The sequence below is a fragment of the Musca vetustissima genome, unplaced genomic scaffold (assembly GCF_032173495.1).
Source record: "Musca vetustissima isolate MV318-11 ecotype Yass unplaced genomic scaffold, APGP_CSIRO_Mvet_v1 utg35842, whole genome shotgun sequence".
Taxonomy (NCBI): domain Eukaryota; kingdom Metazoa; phylum Arthropoda; class Insecta; order Diptera; family Muscidae; genus Musca; species Musca vetustissima.
The window spans coordinates 1-20,010 of NW_026873717.1; the positions used below are offsets into that span (position 1 = coordinate 1).

General features: G+C 36.6%; 1 protein-coding gene across 1 annotated transcript in view; it reads left to right on the top strand.

Annotated features, from left to right (window-relative positions):
* Positions 1-12,804: 12,804 nt before the first annotated feature.
* The window catches only part of LOC133327671 (cadherin-related tumor suppressor-like), a 125,094-nt gene continuing 117,888 nt past the window's right edge, over positions 12,805-20,010 (top strand). Inside the window, exon 1 of the mRNA XM_061536205.1 lies at positions 12,805-18,044. Coding sequence (XP_061392189.1) covers positions 12,816-18,044 — 5,229 coding nt within the window. The 5' untranslated portion in view covers positions 12,805-12,815. The remainder of the gene's footprint in view (positions 18,045-20,010) is intronic.

The window sequence follows — 20,010 nt, forward strand, 5'->3', positions numbered from 1 at the left end:
TATTACTGTTTTACGGTTTTTTCCCTCCAATAGCCCTTAGACGACGACCCAGCCAACCTTAGGGGCATTATTTTATGACCTTAGCAACTGTTTACTTATTTCAATTTTGGTTTTTCGATTCACTTAATGGCGCCAGTGCCACCATCATTAAAGTGTGTAAAGCGCCCTCATAACAAAAGACTTAAGCAACAAGCGTTTTTTTTGTGACTTAGTGAAATCTCCTAACATTAACCATCATTACTTCATTGATATTTTGGAGAAGAAGAAGAAGAAGAAATATTCATTATCTACATCATTCATCAAATTAATTAATTACATTTCAAAAAATAAAACATTAAATACCACAAGAAAAAAAACATGATCTGTGGGAAATGTTTCTATTTGGTTTTCTAGAGAACGATTGGCGTAATCTGTTGTTCCAAGAACAAATTTAAATTTTTACAATTTATTGTTAAATTACGAAATGTTCCGTTATTAATAGACAACATGAGGGCAAAAATTAACATCATTAAAAACAATCGTACAATCCAAGACCTAAACAAGGCTTAGGTTTTTTAAAGAATATTTTTAAAGCCAAACAAAGGCGTGGATTTTTTAAAGAATATTTTTTAAGGCTGAAATATGGCGTGGATTTTTTAAAGAATATTTTTTCAAGGCAAAATAAGGCGTAGATTTTTTAAAGAATATTTTTTTAAGGCCTAAACAAGGCGTGGATTTTTTAAAGAATATTTTTTAAGGCCTAAACAAGGCGTGGATTTTTTAAAGAATATTTTTTCAAGGCCAAGAAGTGGATTTTTTAAAGAATATTTTTTCAAGTCCAAGAAGTGGATTTTTTAAAGAATATCTTTTTCGAGTCCTAAACAAGGCGTAGATTTTTTAAAGAATATTTTTTAAGGCCTAAACAAGGCGTAGATTTTTTAAAGAATATTTTTTAAGGCCTCACAAGGCGTAGATTTTTTAAAGAATATTTTTTAAGGCCTACGAAGGCGTAGATTTTTTAAAGAATATTTTTTAAGGCCTACGAAGGCGTGGATTTTTTAAAGAATATTTTTTAAGGCCTGAGGAGGCGTGGATTTTTTAAAGAATATTTTTTAAGGCCTGAGGAGGCGTGGATTTTTTAAAGAATATTTTTTAAGGCCTGAGGAGGCGTGGATTTTTTAAAGAATATTTTTTAAGGCCTAAACAAGGCGTAGATTTTTTAAAGAATATTTTTTAAGGCCTAAACAAGGCGTAGATTTTTTAAAGAATATTTTTTAAGGCCTAAACAAGGCGTAGATTTTTTAAAGAATATTTTTTAAGGCCTAAACAAGGCGTAGATTTTTTAAAGAATATTTTTTAGGCGTAGATTTTTTAAAGAATATTTTTAAGTCCTAAACAAGGCGTAGATTTTTTAAAGAATATTTTTTAAGGCCTAACACAAGGCGTGGATTTTTTAAAGAATATTTTTTAAGGCCTAACACAAGGCGTGGATTTTTTAAAGAATATTTTTTAAGTCCTAAACAAGGCGTAGATTTTTTAAAGAATATTTTTTAAGGCCTAAACAAGGCGTAGATTTTTTAAAGAATATTTTTTAAGGCCTAACACAAGGCGTGGATTTTTTATTTTTTAAGGCCTAAACAAGGCGTAGATTTTTTAAAGAATATTTTTAAGGCCTAAACAAGGCGTAGATTTTTATACCCTTCACCACACTGTGGTACAGGTTATTATGTCTTTGTGCATATCTTTGTAACAGGCCAAAGGAAGCGAGATAGACACAGGGTTCCTTTTTGAGAATATGCATAGAATCACTTTCTGAGTCGATTTATGCAAGTACGTCCGTCTGCCTGTCCATGTTAAATAGTAAATAAAGTACAGGTCGCATTTATGATTCGAATTGGATGAAATTTGGCATAGGTCACTTATTTATTTATTTATTTTATTAAATATAGCTCACATATATATTTCCATCCGATTTAATTTAAATACAACACCAAAGTCTCTATATATATTTCGATTTGAATGAAATTTGGTACAGCCCAATAATTTATGTCTAGAATGATGTGTGTTAATTTTCATGAAAATCGGTTCAGATTTAGATATATCTCCCATATATATTTTCGTCCAATTTATGGTAAATGGTGTACTAAAGTCCCTATATACATTTCGATTTGCACGATATTTGGCACTGCGTAATGAATTAGGTGTAGAATGATATGTGTTAAGTATCCTGAAAATCGGTTCAGATTTAGATATAGCTCCCATTTATATTTTCGTCCGATTTAAGGTAAGTGATGCACCAAAGTCCCTATATATCCTTCGATGTGCACGAAATTTGGTATAGCGTACCGAATAAAGTCTAGAAACATGTGTGTTAAATTTCGTATTTCGATTCAGATTTAGATATAGCGCTTATATATATTTTCGTCCGATTTTACATAAATGGTGCACCAAAGTCCCTACATATCCTTCGATTTGCACGAAATTTGGCACAGCGTACTGAATTGAGTCTAGAATGATGTTTGGTTTAGATTTCGATATAGCTCCAACATATACATAAGTATTCGTCCGATTTTACATAAATGGTGCACCAAACTCCTAATGTGTGTTCGATTAAAACGAAATTTTGCAAAACGTATCAAATTGAGACTCGAATGACGTTATTGGGTTTTGTTGAAATTGGGCAGATGCAGCCATAGCTTTCATATGTATTTCAAATTGCAATTAAATGCGACATACCGAATAGGGTGTATCAATTTTGCTATAAATCGTTTTCCATAAAGTTGTCCCATGGTACGCAGACGACTCTAAATCTGGCCGACTGAAATTAAATTTATCAAAGGGAACATTGAACAATTGTAAGGATACATATGTACAACAGACCCAAAGTGGTGAATGGTATCATATAGTCGGCCCAGTCCGGCTTTACTACTTCCCTTACTGGTTTAAAAGATATTTTTAAATTCTTATTTTTTTGGGACCTTTACAAGACGTAGATTTTTTAAAGAATATTTTTAAGGCCTATGTAAAGTTTGTATTATTGTGGAAGAATAATTTTAAGGCTCTATGTAGGCGTAGATTTCTTGCACAATATTTTTCAGGGATTGAAACAAAGTAGATGTTTTAGAGAGTATTTTTCAAGTCCTTTCAATGCCCAAGCAACAATGCATGGAATTTTAACGGTTATTTTTTGAAGGCGAAATTTTGTTAAAGAATATTTTTTCAATACCTAATCGAGATGTAGATTTTTTTAAAGAAAATGTTTACCAAGCAAAATAAGGTGCAGATTTGTAAAGAATGTTTTTTCAAAGCCTAAAGATTTTTTAAAGAAAGCGTGTATTTATTAGATAATGTTTTTTCGTACAATTTTAACAAAATATTTCACAAAGCCAAAACGAGATATATATTTAAAAAAAATACTTTTTCGAGGACCTTCACAAGGTTTATTTTTTTTAAAGTATGTTTCAAGGAACTTTTATAATGTTTAGATTTTTAAAGAATATTTTCTTCAAAGCCTAAACCCGGCGTTAAGTTTTTAAAGAATTGTTTTTCCAGATGTAGAAATTTTTTTTAATGCCTAAGTAATGTGTCTTTTTTTAAGAAATTTTTTTACCAATTTGTTAACATTAAAAAATTCGTATATTTTTATGTGTTTTCTTTATTGTATACCATCACTTCCATCATCCCATTTAACCCAAATTAATTGACTATTAATTTCCTAACAAATCTAAATTATTAATTAACCATTTAAAATATTTAAACGGAAAAAAATAAATAAATACGAAAATCTTCCCATTAGTACTCATTAGTTAATGTTGTGTTTAACATTTCATTCTCTATGTCTACCGTGGAAGATGAAGATGATGATGATTATGCCAAGATCATCTCAAATCATTAAAACAATACTCAAACTCAAAAAGATCATCAAAATCATTAACAAAACAATTGTTGTTGAGGATGAAAAAAAAAACGAAATCGTAAACGAAGAAAAATTAAATAGGCCTTATTTACAATTATGGGTAGTTAATGTTTTACTAACAAAAAATTCAACAAATGCTGGTGATAGCTGTTTTGGTTTACTCGCTTGGCTGATGTTGGTGGAGCTGGTGGTGTTGATTCAATGAACAGCCAGCCTCCCTCCACATGTTAGGCGTCGCGCCACTCCATATACACGTCATGTGTCTCAAGTCGTTTCATACCATACCAGAACGGCCAAACAACCACACACGCACACGAGCCAACAGAAATATATATCTCAACTGGCTTAAAACTGTTACGTTTTATTATAGTTGTTGAAAAGTAAAACCAAATAACCAACCCACAAAATGTGTACTTCACTCTGAAAACCGGGGAAACGCTTAATGATTTTGAAAGCAACCAACAACAATAACAACAGATTTGAAACACAAAAAGGTAGCCAATTAACAAAACTGTTAATTGTAGAATTTAGTAAAAATTTTCATAGTACATGGAGCATGAAATATGTAGGTATGTACGTAATATTTGGCTGGTCTTTTGTGGGAAAAAATAAAATACATAAAATTAAAAAAAGTTAATAGCAAAACAAACATAAAAATTAATTTAAAATGTATATTTTGTTGTTTGAAAAATATTTCATTAAACTCCAAGTATTGCTTAGCCCTTTAAAAAACATATTTTAACCAGTGAGCGGAGCAGTATAGTCGGACGGGGCCGACCATATGATACCCTACACAACTTCCACGAAAATCTAACTTTCTAACGATCTAATTCTAATATTCAAATATTTAGTAGACGGATACTGTACTTCTCCAGATTCTCTATACCGTGGGTTATGTTGTGATGTTGGCCTTTCAATTGTAGCCTATAGATGGAATCGAATAAAACACAAAACATAAATTTTCGGTCCACTTCATCCCAAAATTATTATCTGATCATCACCGAAAATTATAGGCGTTGTCCTGGACCATAACTGGAAACTAATGGAAAATTTCAAAGCGATCAGCGCCCTCTAGTGTGGTAATGGGTGACTAAATAAAATCTAAATACGTAAGCACCTGTAAATATTTACGTGTAACTCCCACATCTGAGTACATACGACCATATAATTGGTATCAATTTAAAAGTCAACCACTCCTCTTCAACGGTCAAATTCTCGGGATTAGGTCCTTCAAGGGCAAATATATAGCCATAGAATACAAATTTTGTAATTTTTCACACAGAAGTCAGGGTCCATTTGACCCGCTAAATATTGACCAATCCTTATCAAAACAGGCATGCTTATTCTTTGGCCCGATCCCCTTCTCCATGTAAAATTTCGCGATGTTCGGGCCATGATTGCGGCCTCTATGTGCGATCCGAAAAACAGACAAAATTTAAGTATTTGGTCCATTTCGTCCCCTAAATATTAACCGTTCTTTATCAAAAACAATAGGGGTCTTCATTGGTCAGAACCCATCCTACGTGCAAAATTTCGTGAAGGGTATAAAAATCCAGCCCTTGAAAAAAAGCAAATCGTAAAAATCCAGCCCTTGTTGTTTAGACCTTGAAAAAAATATTTCCCAAGCATCCACGCCTTATTCAATGCCTTGAAAAAAATATTTCCCAAGCATCCACGCCTTATTCAATGCCTTAAAAAATATTCTTTAAAGAATCCAAGCTTAATAAATCCTTAATAAATCCACGCCTTATTTAGGTTTTGAAAGAATATTCCCTATAATGCACGCCTTGTAGGCCTTGCTAAATATTCCCCATAAATCCACGTCTTGTTAATGCCTTGAAAAAATATTCCCTATAAATGCACGCCTTGTTTAGGTCCTGAAAAAAATACTCTGTCATAAATCCACGCCTTGGAAAAATATTTAAAAAAATCTGCGCCACTAGATTATGTGTCTTGTTTAGGCCTTGAGAAAATATGCGTTAAAAATCATCATATTCACATTTTTTGCGGTCGGAGAGAAATATCCGCACTTTCTTTAAAATCTTCGCCACAATTTTCATTTTTATGAAGGGGCAAATTTTGTTATCTGTTGTACGGTACATAAATTATGCGATGCACACACACACATTTTCATTATACCAATGTGCTTTTTCGCTTCAGGATCTTTCAAACAGGATCGATCGATCGATCGCACGAAATCAAGAACATTTGATTTGTTGTTCGTACAACTAAAGATCGGTAGCTTCATCTTCCACATTGTGAGCAGAATACTTTATGCATTGCAAACTTTTTTGGGGAGTAATTAAATTTAAGAAAAACCATTAAAAATAATTTGCAGTTAAACGCTTACAATGAAAAATTACTTTTTTGAGGCTACAGGAGTGGTGGTTCTGCTGGTTTTTTTGGTGGTTATGTCAGTGTGAAGTAGAATATTTTTTTTGAGGTCAGTTTGGTAAATTTACATTCTAGCAGAACAAGATGTGTATTGAGGTAGATGTCATAAATTATATTATAAAATATTTGATTTATTATCAAATGGAGGAAGTGCAATTTTATAAGTTTAATGTGCATGTAAATGTCCTACTCTGACTCTTAAATTATGATATGTGAATTTTTATAAGAGAAAATTTCTGTAAAAGAAAGTCTCAAACGACAAAATTTATAGATTTAAGGATGAAATGCTATGTTTTCATTCCAACAGGAAGGCATACTTTAAAATTAAATTTTATTTAGTTTTTCTAAGTACAACTAATCCATTTATAAATGCTAATATGTTGCAGGCCCAAATTAAGTTTCTTATATTTGAAAAACTACAAAACTTAAAAAACAGCCAACGTAATCAACAGAATACTAAATAATCAGACACTACGAAACAGAAACAGCAACGAACTGAGGAGGAAAGGACTTACAAATCAATGATTTATATCCCAATAATTTCGGAAAGATTTCAGAATGCAAATTTATTTGATAGAGAAAAATATAAAGTGGCCCAAAAAACAAATAATACTCTAAAAACGTTATTTTCCAACACGAAAAGCAAGATACAAAAATTGGAAAAACACAATGTTATCTATAAAATAGAATGTGATGGAAACGATGAAGAAAAATGTAAACAGGAGTATGTTGGAACCAAAAAAATAAATTAAAAACCAGATTATCGGCACACAAATCTGACATTAAATTAAGGAATCAGAATAATACACAAAAAACAGCACTTGCAGAACACTGTAAGAACAACAACCATAGACCAAACTTTGATAAAGTACAAATACTTCAAACAGAAAACAATTACAATAGGAGACTTACATTGGAAATGCTACACATAAACAACCTACCAACAACAAAGAGAATTAATTTTAAGAGCGAAACAGACAACGCAGCTTACTGTTACAGACACCTTACACAGAAAGAGAGATCGTGCAATAAACTAAAATAAACTCAGTGCAACATTTACATCCGACGACGATAGTGAAGTCTATCATAGTTTACTTAAAACTTGACACTAGTTTATTTGTAAGCGATTTTGTCACTTCATTCTGTGTAATTAATGTCATTAATTTCAGAATTGTTTGTAGATTATCCTGAAGATGCAATTTAAAACAATTGCGAAATATTGATCGTGAAAAATAAAAAAGACCTCAAAATTATCTGCCTGAAAGAGATATACGATAGATATATACTCTTTACATTTTAACATTTGCAATTTTCGTAATTTTTCTTCTCATGCCAAAAGACAAAAATACGAAGAACGAAATTGCTTATAAATTAGTTAAAACAACAAACAAACATACATTTTACATTAAAGGAAAACGCCTCAACAAATAAACACATTCGTAATAATAATCATCATGAACACAAATGCAAACTCATGTTCGCACATATGATCGCAAACAAATAATATTTGTACAAATACATACATATGAGCAATTCCATATGAAAGATACAAAGAACATAAAAAGGGAAATATTTTTAAAAGTACTGGAGACAAGTATAGTAACCACCATTCATATAAATAACTAAATGCGTGTTGGAAAATCCGTCTATAGTTCCATCAATATACCGATAAGGAAATTGACTTGAACTTTATAGGGGTATTTATGAATACTATTGATAATTTTTAGTATGAAAATAATATACTTTTGGTTCTGATAGGGTGGTAAATATCCAATCAGAAACAAACATATATAATTACAGCAAATTCGAATGAGAAACGTGTCTATTTGTTTGCCGACTAACCTCAAATCAGATCTATTATTTATAGTTTGTGTTCCGGAGGTTCGCTACCTAATGGGAATCAAAATTTCCAAACTACAGCCAATTCGGTATTAAAGTGGAAACAAAATGTCGAAGATTAATACACCATTGGTAGCAGGGATCTTAAATGTAGTGAGCTCTATCGTGATTTCAACAGATAGATTCAGATAGCCAAACCGACATAAAGTGTTATTATAATTAAGAATAAATACTACTATTATGACGCTTTTACAACTTCATATCTCTGCGCCATATTTATCTAAGATTAAATAAAAATTTGAGGTGATTCGATAAACAACTCTAGCAAATATCATTTTATTTATGAGCGTTTTTTGATCATTTTTTGGAATCGCTGGTGTTAGATATATAGAGTAACATTTCTAGGATTATCAAACATACATGGAAGTCAAATGTTCACATTGCCATTGGGGTGGATGAATCGGAAAAAGACTCATCAATTAGATATAACATATCCTTTTTATACTCTCCACCATAGTATGTAACTCATCGAAATAATAATTTCCAACCCTATAAAGTATATACATTCTTGATCTGTTGTAATCATTCTAGCCTCTAAACGAATAGAGTTATAGTGTACACAGATTCTTTTCGAAGATGGCCTATATCGGTTTAAGCATAGCTCCCATATAAGGATACCTCCAAATTTTTGGTATTTTCGGGTTTTCAACCAAAATCGCTAAATTGAAATAAAAATAAAAATTATAAATATAAATATGTATACTTTTTCTGGTAGCCTTCATATAACGTACCCAATTTTCACTTTTTGTGGGGTTTTGACACTTTTTACCTGAATTGGCTGAATTGGCCAAACATCTCTACAAAAATTATAAAATTGTTCAATTTTTTTTCGGGTGGCCCCATTTTTATGGGAACCCCACCGTTTTTTTTTTGTAGTCGAATATGGTAACAAATCTCCCGCCCAAAAATTATTAATATTTGCCCCCTAGACTAAAACATAAGGTTCGAGAATGAACTATATCGGCCCGCATTTAGGCCTAGCATCATATAATGATACCTACCGACTTTGGTTACTGTTAATATTAAGCATAAAGGTGTATTGTTATGCAAAAATGTTAGTTTCGAAATTGAGCTATATCAGTCCTCAATTAGGCATATCACCTCATACCGATGTAATCAATATTGGTCGCGCTTTAGGTATAGCCTCAAATGACAATTTCATATTGAATTTGGCATGTAGGACGGGTTCTGTCCAAAGAAGACCCCGGTTTTTTATTAATAATCGTTTAATTTTTCGGTCAGCTTTTCTGGTCGCTTTAGATTATGACCCAAACTTGTCGAAGATCGGTCAGTATTTAGTAGGTCAAATACACTCAGATTTTTGTGTGAAAATGACAAAATTTATATTCTCTCTGGCGTAGAAATTTATCTTGGAGTGCATCCTGAAAGGCTGAATTAAATATAGATCAAGTATAAATACTTACAGTTTATATATTTCAAAAGAAGGAATTAATATGAAAAATAGATTTGGAATGCCAAAAAGGTGCAACCATTTGAATATGTGGCTCATATTGTACGACTCCTCATATGGTATAGTTTAGTATTACTATTACCACACTAGAGAGTTGAGTTGATCTCCTTGAAATTATACATGACGTTCCGCTTATAGTCCAGGACGGTGCCTATAATTTTCGTTGATGGTCAGTTGATATTCCGGGTCAAATAAACCGGAACTTTTTTCTGTAATATAACGAAGTCCGGTGGAGCTGTTAACATCAAATCGGTCAAGGGAGTGCAAATATGGTGAAATATTAGGCAGTCTCCGCAGAAACTAAGAGCTCCATGGCTTTTGTGTAGGGTATCATATGGTCGGCCCCATCCCCGACGCATGGGGATATAATGACCGAATGGGGTGAATATCCTCATCATATGGGCGAGTGTGAAAATCGAGCTTTCTTGAATTTGTTCTAATATTTTTGAAGGGCCTTTATATGAGGGGCATATGACTCATTGTGGACTATTTAAAGAACTTAGACGTATTAATCAACTAAAGTGGATTTAATGTAGTATTTCGTATACTAAGGATAAAATACATTTTAAGGTCCTATACATAGTGCAAGAACCACTTTAGGTATTTTGAAGGTCTTTTCCGCTTATTTTATATGGTATGGTATATGGGGAAGGTCATTTTGGTTTTAATTATTTTTAAGGACCTATATGTGGGGTATATGGGTTTTTATGTTATTTACAGTTTCCAGACGTATTTATCAAAAAGTAATTTCAATGTGTTTTTTCGCGTTCTCGGTACAGTTCCATTTTTTTTGTCAATGCTCCTATATACAGGGTCCAAACCATTAAAAGCATTTTGAAGGTCTTTGCCACATTTTCCAATCGAAGTACATATTTGCGATTTTGGGGGATAAAATATACTCTTGGTGATGTTTCAATGTTTTGTCATTACTCTCAAATACTGGCCACATATAGACATTTCAGGTTCTCAGAAGGTAAAATACTTCCTAGAATATAATGTCAATATCAGCCTCTGGTTTCATTTTAAATATTTTTGGGTGGAACCAGTCAAATTTTCCACCGTAGTTACTGTAGTAAAACATCGACCTGGGCAAAAATGTCTTCATGTCTTCTGTCATTGAAATGGTTTTTGTGGACTTTAGGAAAATATATATTCTGACGAATTATTTATGTGCAACGTCCCATATATTCCTGTATGTAATCATTTGTCAAAAGACACAAACATACATATCTACATATTTACATTTTGCTTAACAAATAACACCAAACTAAAATAACAAATTTTTTTCTTTTCCTTTCATTACAGCCTAAAAAACGAACCTCTCACAATTCAGGTGATAATATGTACAGGACAAAGCTAAGAACAAAAAACCCCAAACTGGATGACTAACGAAGTCGCAACGAAAAATAAACCTTCAGAAAAAGGAACAAGTAAAAATAAGTGGAAATGCCAACATAGGAATAATGATAGACCAACCGGGAAATACCACTAGAAAAAATGTTGTTACTTTTGCGGACAAAAATTATACAGCACAAAAAGACAAAAAAGGCAACTAATTTGCAAGAAAGGCTAAGGCATTTCTGATTTTAAAAAGGAGACTTCTAATGGGTTTAAAAATTTTGTAACTCAGAGAAGAAGGAGACCATTAAAATATATATTTAAAAATTAAGAAAAAGTGAAGAAAAACTTAACGACATTTACAACAGACCCATATATTTTGGTTGTTGATGTTGTTATTTACAACAAAAAATTCTACCCAATTGAATTAGTGTTAAGCAGCCTCAGAAGAAAACAACAAAAAATACCCTACCAGGATTTTAAAAAAGGTGTAACTACGAATTTACCTTTTCGCCTCCTTGGACTAGCTGAGCTGAAGTCTAGTAGTTGTTGTTGCTTTCTGTGTGAAGGTTAAGGCGACACCAACAGCATTAACTTGTCTGTTGCTGCCTCCGTCGCCGAAATTCCCTTCCTTAGTCCACAATGCCGCCACTGATGAGTATGTCGACATCCAAGTTCACAAGACAAGTGAAAAATTTGCCTGTAGATGACCAAAGACAGCCATCAGAAGGTGTTCATCTTCATGGTGAAGGTGAAAAAGCCACAGCAACCAAATGCAATAGTTACAACAACAATAGCAACAACACTTCGTCTGCCCAACTAATGTTAGGCATTGTCAGGCCATCATCAGCCATGGCAGCAGCATCATCACCATCCTCATGCCTCCCTGCGAAGCCAGAAGTCCATGCAAAAAGTGTTGATTATTCTGTTGAGAACCCAAGGACCAGCATGACAAATCAACTTGTCGAAACAACAACAACAACGCAATTTTTAAATCATACTGAAGAGGAGGATACTTTTACAACAACACGAACCTCAGTGTCAACAGTTGGTAACTATGATCCTGCGGCTGAGGTTGAGCCTGAGACTCTGGCTACCCCGAATGCCGATCATAGCTGCCAAGTTCATATGCCATTATTTGTAAATAGTTTATCATCATTAACAGCAAAGCCAACAACAAAAACACCAACAATGAGGAGCAGCACCACCACTAGAGGGCGAAGGTCCCTGGAAGCAGAAAATGGAGAACTTTTAAAAGACTGTAACAAGGAGAGCCACAAGCAACAACATAAACACCACCATCATCCTCACTCTTACACCCATCAACACCATCATCATCATCACCACCAGTTACCCACAACGAGGCCACAAAGCCGAACACCCTCACACTGCAGTTATACCACTCGTCAAGGTATTTTTTCCAAGGCAATAATTTTTTTGTTATTCTCAGCCATAGTTGCGGGAGCCACCAGCCAACAACAACAACCCTCACAAAGTATTAGTTTTATCCAGCCGCAAAATACTCTACCTCCTGCTAAGGATTCGGTCAGCGGGCCGCTATATCAATTTCTTGCCACAAATCCCGGACGTCATGCCTATACCTCAGCATTTCCACGAAGGCGAACAGCAGATGGCACTGGCGGGGGACAAATGCAATCTCGAGCCGTTGATACCCGGGTACAATTTGAGGTATTGGAAGGACAACCGAAAGGCACCGTGGTAGGTTTCATACCCACCAGACCAGATTTCACGTATCGTTTCAATGAACCACCACGGGAATTTACCCTTGATCCCGTTACCGGAGAAATTAAAACAAATATGATATTGGATCGTGAAGGTATGCGGGAGCGTTATGACCTGGTGGTACTCTCCTCACAACCCACATACCCCATAGAAGTACGCATCACGGTATTGGATATTAATGATAATGCCCCTGAGTTTCCGGAACCAAGTATAGCTGTGTCATTTTCCGAAAGTGCGGCAAAGGGAACGAGATGCCTCTTGGATGCTGCCACCGATTTGGACTTGGGTATTAACAGTGTGAGCAACAATTATTCCATTGTGGAGGGTAATATCGATAATAAATTTAGCCTGGCCGTTACCTCAAACCCCAGTGGTGATGTTTCGTATTTACATTTGGAAACGACGGGAGATTTGGATCGTGAAACGCGATCTATGTATCGTTTAAATATCTCCGCAGTGGATGGTGGTAAGCCACCGAAATATGGGTTCCTGCAGGTCAATGTTAGCATAATTGATGTGAATGATAATCCGCCGGTTTTCGATCACAGTGATTATATTGTGTCGCTCAATGAATCGGTGAGTCCGGGAAGTACGGTTTTGCAGGTCATGGCCACGGATAAGGATTTGGGGGATAATAGTAAAATCACCTATTATTTGGCGGAGACGGAAACCCAATTTACTGTGGATCCAGAGACGGGAGTGATCTCCACAACGGAACATTTAAATTGTCCACAGCAGACGTGTCCCACCTTTTCCCGGCCGGGTGGTTCCTGCCCCAAGAGTTGTGTTTTTACGGTGTTCGCTCGAGATCATGGTTCCCCCAGGCAGGATGGCAGGGCCTATGTCACAGTGAATCTTTTGGATACCAATGATCATGATCCGGTTATACGGTTTCAATATTTCCCGGCCACGGGATCCTTTGCCACGGTAGATGAAAATGCCCTGAATGGTAGTGTGGTGGCTGCTGTGTCCGTGGTGGATATGGATGAGGGGCTGAATGGAGAGACTACCATAATGATAACCGCGGGCAATGAATTGGGACATTTTCGTTTGGAAAAGACACCCTCGTTTGATATTGTTAGGGTTAATGGTGTCTTGGATCGTGAGGAGATTGGAAAATATAATCTGACCGTGGTGGCCACGGATAAGGGTACACCCTCGAGAACGGCCACGGCTTATTTGATTATCCATGTAAATGATGTTAATGACCATGAACCGGTTTTTGAAAAATCTGAATATACGGCGATTTTAAGTGAATTGGCTCCGCCGGGATCATTTGTAGCCTCCATTGCTGCCACCGATGAGGACACGGGGGTGAATGCCTTGATTTTCTATGACTTTGTATCGGGTAACACCAATCAATGGTTTGCAATAGATTCCGCCACGGGTTTAATTACCACCCAAGCATCGCTGGATCGTGAGGTTGAGGGCTCTGTGGAATTGAGCATTTCCGCTCGAGATGGTGGCCCCAATCCCAAGTGGGCTTATACCCAGCTGAAGGTTACCATTTTGGATGAAAATGACGAAGCACCCCAATTTACCCAACCCCATATCAATGTCAGTCTGAGCGAAGCGACACCCCTGCACAGCTTAATTGCCATGTTAACAGCCAATGATCACGATCAGGGCACAAATGGTTCAGTGACTTATACGCTGGCCACGGTCACCGAACGTCAATATCCCGAACAATTCCAGCTAGACACACTAACTGGCCAATTAACGACGAAAAAAGCACTAGATCGTGAATTACAAGCGAATTATGAAATTTTCGTAATCGCACGTGATCAGGGTACACCGCCGAAATCGTCGACGGCCACTGTGTATCTGCACATAGAAGATGTCAACGATAATGCACCAGAATTTTATCCGAAAATGTATTTTCATGCGTTGGCGTTGCCAGGCAGTACAACAGCAACAACAATGGCAAATAGTAATGGTGTTACATCGGCTACTGCATCCTCTGCTTCGGCCTCACAAGCTCCTGACATTGTAAACATGCTGCAGAGGCCATTATTAAAAGTTTTTGCTACCGATCGTGATGAGGGTGATAATGCCTTAATTACTTATACCTTAAATACAGGTGGTGATGGTTTATTTGTTGTCGATACATGGTCAGGTTCGATCATGTTCAGCTCTAAGGTTATAAATGCAGTCACAACTAACTCACGAGTCGGCAGCGGCACATCTTCATCCTCCTCCTCTTTGCCAGATATTTTACATCATTTTACCAAGCCCTTGTACAAGCTACACATAACCGCCAAAGATCGTGGTGAAAGGCAAAGCGAACAAGATGCTGTGGTGGAGATAATACTGCAGGATAAATTACAAACATTGGAATTTGATTCGTATTCGCAAACCTATGAATTTCAGCTAAGCGAAGATAATGGCAATGAGTCGCCGCAATTGAATCGGGAAGTGGGCCAGGTCCAAATAAAGGCAACGCAGCAGGCAGCCTCCTCTGAGGCCTTGGAATATTTTATAGTATTCGGAGATCCAGAAGAAAATTTCCTGATCAATAAAAAATCGGGTATGATAACCACCCAAAAAGCCATAGATCGTGAACAGCGGAACCAATATCAATTGGAAGTGGTGGCAAGGCGGGGCCTGGCCTATGGCAAATGTTTGGTACACATTTCCATATTGGATGTTAACGATAATCGCCCAATCTTCGCCCTGGATCGTGATGATGAAATAAGTTTACCCGAAAATGCCGCCGTCGGTCAGGAGGTTTACATTGCCCGGGCGCGGGATAGGGACTCTGGAAACAATAGTCGCATAACTTATACGCTCAGTTTTAATCCGGATATGTTATTTCGTATTGGACCCTCAACGGGAGTGATTTATTTACAAAAACCTCTAAAAGCGGAACCAGGGACATCTATGCAACTGGAACTAACCGCAACGGATCATGGCAGACCCACACTATCGAATAAACACACAATTACCATACTCATTAGGGATGTCAATGATCACACGCCAGTGTTTGATAGTACTTCGTACGAAACTTCACTTCTCGAATCCACCCGGGTCAATGAACGTTTCTTTTCCGTGAAGGCCCATGATCGTGACTTGGAGCTGAACAGCCGCCTCTCCTATGAAATTATTGAAGGTAATTTGGCTCAAAAATTTGGCATCTTCCCCGATGGCTATCTCTTTGTACGTTCTCCCCTGGATCGGGAGGAAAAAGATTACTATGCTCTCACGGTGAAATGTCAGGATGCAGGAGAACCGCAAAGGACCTCCGAGGTGCCAGTTATAATACATGTTATCGATGAAAACGATAATGCTCCTCAGTTCAGTAACAGCTCCTTTATCTTCAGTCTACCGGAAAATGAACCAGCCGATGCTTTTGTGGGTAAACTCACCGCGATGGATAAGGATATTGGTAGAAATGCGGAATTGATCTATACCTTGGCCTCGCCCATCAAAGAATTTACTATAGATTCGCGGAATGGTTTCATTAAGGCCCTACGACCCTTTGATCGTGAGGAATTGATACAACGCATGCCATCAAGTGGAGGATCCTCAACAGCCATTGGGGGACCCTTGGCGGGATATCAAAATTTCATTCTGCTCGAGGCCATAGTGGCGGATAATGGCACACCGCGCCTTAAAGATAAAGTAAAAATCAAAATCATTATCACCGATGTCAATGATAATGCACCGGAATTTGTCCGAGCTCCCTACAGGGTGCAAATATCCGAAGGCTCTCTGGTGGGGACACAAATAATGCGGGTCTATACCAACGATTTGGATGAGGGTTTAAATGGTGATGTTTATTACTCCATTGTGAAAGGGAATCAGGAGGGACGCTTTGCCATAGATGATGCCACGGGTCAGCTATCTTTGGCCAGGAAATTGGATCGGGAATACCAAGATGAATATCAGCTGCTAGTTATGGCCAAAGATGCTGCCATCGAAGGGCAACAATTGAACAGCACAACAACCGTTACCATTGAGGTCCTCGATGAAAATGATGAGACCCCTAAGTTCGTGGATACCCTCAAGGAAATAACAGTGCGAGAAACCTCCCTTGTCGGCACGGAGTTGATGCGCTTCAAGGCCTTGGATTCTGATTTGGGTATTAATTCGCAAATATCCTTTTCCCTTACGGCCGGAAATCGCAAGGACACCTTTCACATAGATTCCTATAGTGGCATACTCTACCTCCACAAAGCCCTGGACTACGAAGAGACTACGGTGTATCACTTAAATATCACAGCTTCGGATGGTGGTTCCCCACCACTCTCAAGTACCATAATTTTTACCGTTAATGTCCAGGATGAAAATGATAATCCTCCAATCTTTCCGAACACAGCCATTGTAAGGCAAATCAAGGAGGGAATTGATTTACGCACACCCATAGTTACAGTGACCGCTGAAGATCCGGATTCCGCCCTCAATGGCAATGTTACCTATAGCATTGCCAAACAAGATCCTGAGCTGCCGGGAGGTCGTCACTTTGGCATTAATACCCAAACTGGAGTTATACACACCCTACGTGAAATCGATCGGGAAACAATTGATACTTTTCGCCTGACCGTGGTGGCCACCGATCAGGCCCAGAAACCCGAAATGCAGTTGTCTGCCGAAAAATTAGTCACAGTCATTGTGGAGGATATCAACGACAATGCTCCCGTTTTCATATCCATGAATGCTGCCATCCTGCCCTCAAAAAATCAACAAATGTATGCCCAAAATCGGGATGGTGCCCTGATCATGTATGTCCACGCCACAGATGCCGATTCTTCTAGTAATGGTATTGTTACCTATGAACATGTATTCGGTCACATGGATCTCTTTAAGCTACATCGCAATACAGGGGCCATAACCCTAAGGAAACCCATTACCAAACCGGAAGTACGTTATCAACTCTCGTTGAAAGCCACCGATGAAGCCGTGCAAAGTGAACGGAAAAGTACCGATGCCTACATAACCATAATTGCAACAAGTCCCTCGGGCGTAATGGGACCGGTATTTGATCAGCTGGAACAAAGTGGCTCCGTTTATGAAAATGAACCGATCGGTACAAGCATCTTAACGGTTAGTGCTCGTTTAAATTCGGCGGAAATTGAATATTATGTTACGAACATAACGGCGGTGAATACGGGTACGACGAATTCCTTAACGATAACGGGTACGGATTCGAAAACGTATGTGAATGAACGGTTATTTGATATTGATACCAGATTGGGAATACTATCAACAGCTAAGGAGCTAGATCGTGAGGCAGGTGCCGATATGTACGAGGTGGAGGTGTATGCGATAGCATTAGGCGGTAGTCCAAGGACCACAAGTACTAAGGTAAGTGGAGAATGGATTTTTTTAATAAATATTGCATATAAATAGAATATAAGGCCAAAAGAGGTATATATAGAGAATCTGGCAATCTACTATATTCTAGAAAAAATAATATTTATAAATCCACGCCCTGTTTTGGCCCCTAAAAATATTCTTTAATAAATTCACGCCCTGTTTTGGCCTCTTAAAAATATTCTTTAATAAATACACGCCTTGTTTTGGCCTCTTAAAAATATTCTTTAATAAATCCACGCCCTGTTTTGGCCTCTTAAAAATATTTTTTAATAAATCGACGCCCTGTTTTGGCCTCTTAAAAATATTCCTTAATAAATCCACGCCTCAGTTGGCCCTTGAAAAATATTCCTTAATAAATCCACGCCTCAGTTGGCCCTTTAAAAATATTCTTTAATAAATCCACGCCTCAGTTGGCCCTTTAAAAATATTCTTTAATAAATCCACGCCTCTGTTGGCCCTTGAAAAATATTCTTTAATAAATCCACGCCTCAGTTGGCCCTTTAAAAATATTCTTTAATAAATCCACGCTTTAATAAATTCACGCCCTGTTTTGGCCCCTAAAAATATTTTTTAATAAATCCCCGCCCTGTTTTGGCCCCTAAAAATATTCTACGCCCTGTTTTGGGCCCTAAAAATATTCTTATAAATCCACGCCCTGTTTTGGCCCCTAAAAATATTCTTTTAAAAAATCTACGCCTTCTTTTGGTCCCTAAAAATTGTCTTTAATAAATCCACGCCCTGTTTTGGTTTCTAAAAATATTCTTTCATAAATCCAAGCCTTGTTTTGGGCCTTGAAAATATCCAAGACTTATTTAGGCCTTGAAAAATATTTTTTAATATTTTTAATAAAATCATGCCTTGTTTTGGTCTTGAAAATTTCTTTTAATAAAACCACGCCCTGTTTAGTCCTTAAAAATATTCTTTAGTAGTAACGTGTATGTGTCTTAAGTCTTTTGATTTCAATCAAGAGATAATCTACCCAAATGTCTAAATCCTCCTAGCTTTTTCCACTATTAGATTTTTTTATTACAAATTATTAACCAATTACTTATCTTAAATGTTTTGGTAATCAGTGTTGTGTGTAGACCACAACTTAGGCTACATTGTAAAAATTCTCCCACCTATCCTATTCCGAGCAATTACAACTGCAAAAAAACTAGCCTTAAAACTTATTTATGCTTCGTTTCGTTTTTATACACCATTCGCAATTTACATCCCACCATTACCGCCATTACATTTTTATGACATTTGACAAAACACAATCCATGCATCAACAGAGACAACATATTCAACGCCTTCAATCGCGTCACAGAAAGAGCGAGGCTAGAATACACCTCTGATGTAGCCTAATTGAAACACTTACGTGTACTGATCACAAGAAAAAAAAAACTAGAATTAGGATGAGGGGAAGGGGTAAGGCATAGCATTTTTGTCCCAGACATTTATGGACATAACCATAACTACAAAATTTACAATTATTGCCTTAGCTTGTAGATTTTTACACCTTTTTCAATGTTGGATATTCGGACAACCAAACAACAAAAAGTCTTAAAACGCGACGGGAATAAACATCAATGGGAACAGTAATGGAAGGAAATGACCACGACATAAGTGCAACATTTAATGGCATACATTAGAGTAACGAACCATAGAAGAAAAACGTAGTGGAAAAAAGTAACGGTTATTCAGGGTGGATATCAAATATAAATAAAAGGAGGGAGAGAGGAATCCACAGAAAAAAAAGGAAATATCTCTGAGGGGAAAATAAGGTTCAGGGTTAAGCAAAAATACCTAAATTTGAATTCCAAACAAAAGAACGCAGTGGACCACAAATCGAAGCCATCATCTTCACTCTCCATTCAAGTCTCCAACAAAAATTCTGTCATCAAATACCTATATTATAAAATTCTCTAGATTTTAATAAATTGTACGATTTTTCGCACCCAGCAAATTG